General features: G+C 33.6%; 1 protein-coding gene across 3 annotated transcripts; it reads left to right on the forward strand.

The window, feature by feature from the left end:
* Positions 1-3,077: 3,077 nt before the first annotated feature.
* LOC129298062 (SNF1-related protein kinase regulatory subunit beta-3-like) lies at positions 3,078-6,770 on the forward strand. 3 transcript variants are annotated; one of them, XM_054936461.1, is made up of 6 exons: positions 3,078-3,281; positions 5,130-5,199; positions 5,292-5,614; positions 6,012-6,119; positions 6,223-6,342; positions 6,416-6,770. In XM_054936461.1, the coding sequence occupies exons 1-4, from the start codon at positions 3,253-3,255 to the stop codon at positions 6,034-6,036; spliced, it is 447 nt and encodes a 148-aa protein (XP_054792436.1). In that variant the 5' UTR covers positions 3,078-3,252; the 3' UTR covers positions 6,037-6,119; positions 6,223-6,342; positions 6,416-6,770. The 3 variants fall into 3 exon arrangements, with proteins under 3 accessions (XP_054792436.1, XP_054792437.1, XP_054792438.1); XM_054936462.1 differs by having other exon boundaries at positions 6,259-6,342; XM_054936463.1 differs by lacking the exons at positions 6,012-6,119; positions 6,223-6,342; positions 6,416-6,770 and having other exon boundaries at positions 5,292-5,777.
* The last annotated feature ends 599 nt before the right edge of the window (positions 6,771-7,369 follow it).

Raw genomic sequence — 7,369 nt, forward strand, 5'->3', positions numbered from 1 at the left:
ATATTATGATGTTGAATTAAATTATTTTTTAAAAATAAAATTAAAATATAATATTAATTTTTTTATTTTTTTAAAACAAGGTTTTTGAGTCTGGCTCTAATCCCTTTTAATAGGAGCCAGGAATCAATATTTATTTAAATTTAAAAAATTAGTCTTTAACGCCTAAGCTTTTAAGGATCAGGTCCACCTATTTTCCTATCATCTTAGCACCAATCATACAAATAGTTCAAAATGGTTTCATATGAATTATCCTTATCGATACTGAGATCTGTGCAAATTACTTTAAAATAAGCATGTTTCTTAAAAGAAAACTTTGAAATTGTCATCATTGCTGGGCATGGCACAGACCTATGGTTGTTTAATAATGGAACAGGCAGCATCTGGATGCTTGATCCGCGAAGTTTCACTTTATCACGAGTAACTTTACACCCATACGCTGATGTGTTGTCTGAAAATAATAATCATATATGCCCGTATCATTTCTCTGATTAATAAACCGTGCAAATTAATGCAGAGATAAATGGTGGAAGACGCTGACTAGCTGTAACGCGCCTCACATGGTCTCTAAGGTTCTTGTTTCGCTTGTTTAATTTTCTTATATTATGCCTTTTTTTCTTTTTCTTTTTTTTGGGTCAAACTATGACGTCATGCTTTACTTACTCACAAAAAAAAACAAAATTGAAATGAATATGGGCGCTGTAGACTCGTACGTTATTAAGATGACAATTGCTCCGGCAAATTTCACCCGTGAGTTTTTTCCCCGTTTCTCGGTTTCATTATTATTTTCTTAATTTAAAAAAAAAACGAAATGTGATCATTGTAAAATTTAATTTAGAATCATTAATCCAGTAAGTTACATCTTTTTACCTCCAAATCCAATAGTTTACAGTACATCTAACTAATTAGTCGATTCCGAAGGTCCGCCGTAAAAGTCGATCGGCCCACGACCTTACAAGACAACTCGGCGTGTACAAGGGAATCGCATCATACTTGAACATGACAATACAATTCAGCCGGTTCACGTGCTCTCTCGTTACTTCCTCTTCTTTATATAATTTAAGTTCATCATAAAATCCAGACCAATTTAGATCGAAGTACTTGGCGAATCTCATAAACAGGTCGTGCTGGCCATAAAACAGGTTGATTTCTTCCGTTAAATGTCTTGACGTGGAGCTCATTAGTGCTGTCATTTGTGGGCCTTAACATGAATATTTGACCCAATTCTTCCAAAATGACTAAAGAATTATGCCTGTTAGACACAGTGGAATTATACTCTATCAATTTTTTATTTATTTGGGTTTAAATGCTTAGGTTCTCTATTATTTGAATCAAATGGCCAAGATGGGTTCCTTTGTCTTTTGGACTCCCCTATTTTTGTAGGAGCTGTCATTATTAATGATTCTCCTGAAATCCATGTCTCCTCCTTTGATCAATGCAACTGGGATTAGCCCTTTTTTAACGGAAAATAATAATTAAGTACCTTTTAAAAATATTAATCTTAATTAAAGTTTATAATATTTTAAAATTCTAATTAAGGACCATGGTCATTAATTGAAATAAAAAATATAATTTATGAGGTAAGATTTACTAACGCTACTTGAGTATTCCGTAACCTAACTTGAAAAAATTACTAATGTATATTGTAAAAATATGAAATTTTATTTAAAAATTAATTGTTTAACAAAAAGTGTCACTTGAAAATTCACTAATTCGAGTTGAAATTTTTTTTAACATATATTGTGAAAATATAAAACTTCATTTGAGAATCGATTGTTTAACAAAAAGCATTACTAGAAAATTTACTTACCGAACTTAAAAAATTTTTTATTGTATATTGTGAAAATATAAAACTCCACTTGAGAATAGATTGTTTATCAAAAAGTGAGTTGTCCAAATTAAAATTTTTTATTAAACAATCTATTCTCAAGTGAAGTTTTATATTTTTACAATATACGTTAGAAATTTTTTTAAGTTGTATTAGTGAATTCTCAAATGACATTTTTTTATCAAACAATCTATTCTCAAGTAGAATTTTATGTTTTCACAATATACATTAGCAATTTTTTTAAATTGGGTTAGTAAATTTTTAAGTAACGTTAGTGAATCTCATCTCACAAACTATATTTTTTAATTTCAATTAAGGACCATAGTTCTTAAATAAAATTTTAAAATATTATGGTCTTTAATTGAAATTAATATTTTTAAAAGGTCCTTAATGATATTTTTTATCAAACAATCTATTCTTAAGTAGAATTTTATGTTTTCATAATATACATTTGCAATTTTTTCAAGTTGGGTTAGTAAATTTTTAAGTAACATTAGTGAATCCCACCTCACAAACTATATTTTTTAATCTTAATTAAGGACCATAGTTCTTAAATAAAATTTTAAAATGTTGTGGTTTTTAATTGAAATTAATATTTTTAAAAGGTCTTTAATTATCATTTTCTCTCTTTTCTATTCACAAAAATAAGCCGTTTTTTTTTAATTAATTCTAACAATTGACAATGTTCGCTTGAATCTAATCCAATCAAATAATTACATAAAAATAGTTATTTTGAATTTTTAAATATAAAAAATTACGTATCTTTTTAAGTATATACTTTGTAAATTTGAGGTACCCAGTAAAAAATTAGAGTTCCTGGGAAAAATTTTTTTTTCCTGGTCCCACAGAAAGCTTTTTTCAAAAAACTACCCAGGGTACTCCAATTTTCAAATATTCCTCTTTTGCTTTTCGATCACGACGGTTCAATTTAACCATTCCATCAGGAGACAAGTGTTTCTAGTTGTTTTTCAATTTGGTATGCTTTAGTTTTGCGTTTCATTTCTAAAACAAAACTTGGTTATGTGATCATCGTGTCTTCAATGAGGTAGGGTTTTTGATTCATTTTTCTATCTGTACGATGGCCTTTGAATTCTAATTTCTAACTGATTTCGGGAAACTTTCCTGCAGATAAACCTTGGGTTTCCCGAATTTCTTCCCAGAAATAATTTTTGCTGATCATTACTGTCAAAAGGAATCAGAATCGGGACTCATTGAGTTCTTAGGCCCGAGGGTGGAGTTTTATCGGGTCAATCTAGTTTCTCATAATCAAGGATGTGGATTTAGGCCTTGGTTTCCGTTTGAAAAGAGCATTGTTATGTGTATTAAATTGTCTGTTTTGCGTGCAATCCCGTAATTTTCTTTTTGATTCGAATGTGCGAATTCAATTCTACGGAGGCTTGAAGAACGGCTCTCTGGCTCTCTCAGATATGATCTGGGTCGCTGGGATGACTTCTTGGTCATGCACTCATGCTTCAATAGGAATATTTGCATATAACAGTGTATTGGAATTGTTTGGTGGCATGTGTTTGTTTCATGAACAATGGTATTTGATTGATATGTCAAGACCAATTGACTAATTCTGTTTTCCGTACTTCAGTGCATTAAGCTGTAAGTTCTAGTCCAGTTAATGTTTCAGTGAAACAAAAGAGTTAAGGTCCCAGAGATGTCGTCTTCGTTATCACTCTATGAATCCAAACATCCATATGTACTGAAATATGATATAGTGGATGGGAATGAGGGGCTGTGCTATGCATACTCAGTGCATTGTCAGGCTGGGCTACCAGGCACTTTTGCTCGCTTGTATGTGCTGAGTCCATAGGGTGAAATTGGACATGGACACTGCTCCCTTTGTTTTCCTTCTTTTGTTTTGTTTTTTGAAGTGTTTGTGCTTCGTATTGACTTCTATCCGCTAAATTTAAATTCTACTATAATGGTTAAGCCATTAGTAAATGAGTTTAATACAGTTGAGGCCACTGGATTGTAGTTATCTGAATTCTGAAAGCCTTGGCATCTCTCTTTCTCTGTGTCTGTTTGCAATTTGGTTACTTTTATGATTATCTTGAAGCTTCTTTGGTATGTGTGCACAAGTGTTGTTATAAGAACATTAATGTTGTATCTCAAGCCCATTACTGACGTAAAGTTAGACTTGATCATAGATTGGATTCAATTTTCAGGTTCATTACAAGCGTAATTCATTAGCACGTATCAATGGGTGTATATCTTCCTTCTAGCTTTGAGTCCTTCTTCCCAATCATCTTGACGATTCATTAGACAAGACATTGAATTAAGCATCTCATTGTATAAACGGAAAAAGGATCTTATGACATTCTTTGTTATTCTATACCCCCACCCCCTATTTCCACCAAATCCTTCCTTGTCTTGACACTTCACCTAGTGAGCAGAGGGATCATTTTTCTCGATTTCCATTAAGCCATTTGAAGGAAATTTGTAATCTTTCATCTGCCATACAAAAACATTATTTGAAGATTTGGGCTGAGCACTTAGCCATCATGCTTGTAGTGGCCACATTAAATATGTTTACCCATCTCTGTATGAGTGTATGCGTGGTCAGTTTGTACTAGGATTTGAAGCAGAGACACTGGAACAGTCCACGACATGGACACTGTTGCACTGAGAAATCTAAAATTCCAATTGAATTGATGTTTGTAATAGATCTAATGAGTTTTTTCCGTGTATTGGACACAAAGCAAGCTCATTTTTCAAGAGTTTGTGTTTTGCTAGATTTGTATTACATAACGCAAGGTGGAAGTTCTTATGAGCCATGATCTCTTCCTGGCCTTAGTAGTTTATGGAGGGGGGTCACTGTAGAAGGCAGAAGCTTTACTATTTTGATATCATCAACCATGTTAACATCCTGCATTCAGTTTTTTCTGTTCGCAGTGAAGCTAAATAGCAGTCCAATATGACATTAGAACTACAATTCCTAAACTTGAGTTGACCTTGTATCCACAAATTTTGTTCCTTTGTTCTTCTCTTCATATCCTATCCTGTCTCATCTTGTTGGTTGAATTCATTAATGCTCTTCCCTTTTAGATATGTTAATTTCTTGTTTGCTCCAGTTCCGATTGATTGCCTTGCAATCTTCTGGGCTTGATTACATGCTGAGTGTTTCAAAGACGTTTTTTAGCATTTGTAAAATGACAAACTTGTTTGCTCCTCGTCTTTGTCCTTCATTGTTTGTATTTAGACTGATCCCGTAGTCATATATATTCATTATCTTGATCCCTTTTTTGTTTTTTGCTCTAAGTTATGCTTATATGCAAACCAAACTGCTTTTCTTCAGGCTTATCGGATTCTCAGGTGGGCTGGATCGTTCCAACTTGAATATGAGCAATTCATACCCTGAAGATCACGTAAATAATTCATCGTTGCTTGTTGCTTATTACATCAACTTCTTGTGAGTAGTAGCCTAGTAGGCACTGAAGATGTAATAACCTACCTGCAGGAAAATGTAACTGTTGCCGGATTTGAAGTGCCGAAGTCTCCTGATTCCAGTTACAACAACGTGTATCCTGGAAATGAAGACGAGGCTCGTGATCCACCCCCGGTTCCTTCGCATTTGCAACATACCTTGCTCCGTTATCCTGCTAGCAGAAGCAATTCGGGGACTCTTCCACTGCCTTATAACGTGATTCTCAACCATCTTTATATTGAGAACAGAGAGGCTCCAAGATCTGTGGTGGCATTAGGATTTACTCATCGCTTTCGATCAAAATATGTTACTGTGGTGCTTTACGAACCAGTCCAAAGAGGCAGTAGTACAAACATGTAATTTCCATATGAAAAACTTTCTTCAGTTGAAGTTTGCCTTTGCCAGGATTAGGCAGAGATGAGATGTTGTATAGGAAATTTAAAGGCTTGTTTGAAAAGCTATTATGAAAACTGAGTTTCTGTTCGCTAGAATTAAATAATAAAAAAACTTGTTCAGTAACATGTTTTTTGACAACTTGTCTTGGAGAACAAAAAATAGAATGGTGTTCCGGGGAATTAAAAAAACGAGAACACCTGAGAGATGTTTTGCTGCTATTGTTTTTGTGAATAAGAAATGGCGGAGCACAACCTTGCTTTCATTAATGGCATTGTTGTAAATAGTGCAAAGTTCGTTTCAGCTTTCCCCAACCCTTGCCTTCCTTTCATTCTTCTGCGACCTTCATTCTGATTGCAGAGTAGGCGTCGTGCTGCCGTCATGATCGTTGCTCGTGAACCAGCTACCATCCTGATCTTCTTCGACCTGCGTTTTTCCTTTGACCTGCATTCTTTGACCTACGTTAAGGTGTGCCTTTTTTTTTTTTTTGTTGCTCGCTTTCTTTGCCATTACCAACCTCATTTTTTCTTCTATTCGGTAATTTCTTTGCTGTCTGATTTCGTGTTTCAAGGCTTTTGCCTTTTCCGATCTCATTTGGTTGTCGTAGAATCGAGAGGGCTCAGGCCAGGGCTTCCAAGAGCGGCAAGCAAGGCAAGAGCGATGGGTCGACTCCTCAGCAACGCAGAGGAAGGTTTGTTATTCTTTAATATCTTGTTCTTGTACTGTGCCCAGCTTTTGTTTATTCCGATCTCTTTTGGGGCCAGAGATGCAAAGGCACTACAGGAGAAGGATAGAGTTCAGGAAGATGAAGACCTTGAAAGGGATGATGGTATTTCTCCCGATGATGTCCTTGATGATGTTTAAGTGAAGGCATTAAATAAAGTCTGATTTCACTATCTGTGGAGATAGATTATCAAACCGGAGAGTTGGTCTGATTTCAACAATCTAGATGGGTTTGACTGGGTAGAGTGGAACTCAAAAAACTGATCTGAGATGGAATGTTAACAAGGCTGTCCCTTGGTGTGTTATTTTTGCTTGCTTTTACTGGCATTTGTGGATTACACGCTGCTCATGTATGTTCTGTTATGATAATCGAACTTTGAAAACTATCAATGAGAAGGATAGAGTGTCAAAATCTATGGTTCAATGGATTCCTTCTACGAGGGGCTGCATCATACTAGAGAGGATTGGAATTCTGGTGGGATAAAGGCTTCATAGCAGTGGATATTTGCACTTTTGCAGTGATTAGTTAGTTGACTCTGATGTTAAGATTTCAACGTTACTAATGTTATTTCTTTATTCTATTCAAATTTATTATTAAATTAATCCGTAGTTATATTATATAAATATAAAAAATCATACCGATATTAATTTTGTAAAACTTAATCAAAGCAGTTTTTTTCTGTTTTCAAAAACATGTTTTAAAAGCAATTTATCAAATAAATTTTTACGTTTGTTAGTTTTTAGATATAATTTTTTAGAACAATTATTTAAATAATTTTTTTAATTCTCTTGACATGTTCTACAAAATATTTATTCTCTAAATAATAAAATAAAAACAGTTTCTAAGAGACATTGTGTAACATCCTTTTAAATTTTAATAGTTAATTTAGGTTAATAGAAATTTAAAAAAAATATTTAGAGGTAAGCAAATTAGTAGGAGATAATTATTAAATCTAACTTAAAATATAATTCTAAATTAAAATTTAAAAAAATAA

Source organism: Prosopis cineraria, unplaced genomic scaffold, assembly GCF_029017545.1.
Source record: "Prosopis cineraria cultivar Desert tree isolate PC_DT_omini unplaced genomic scaffold, ASM2901754v1 PC697, whole genome shotgun sequence".
In the NCBI taxonomy this organism is placed as follows: domain Eukaryota; kingdom Viridiplantae; phylum Streptophyta; class Magnoliopsida; order Fabales; family Fabaceae; genus Prosopis; species Prosopis cineraria.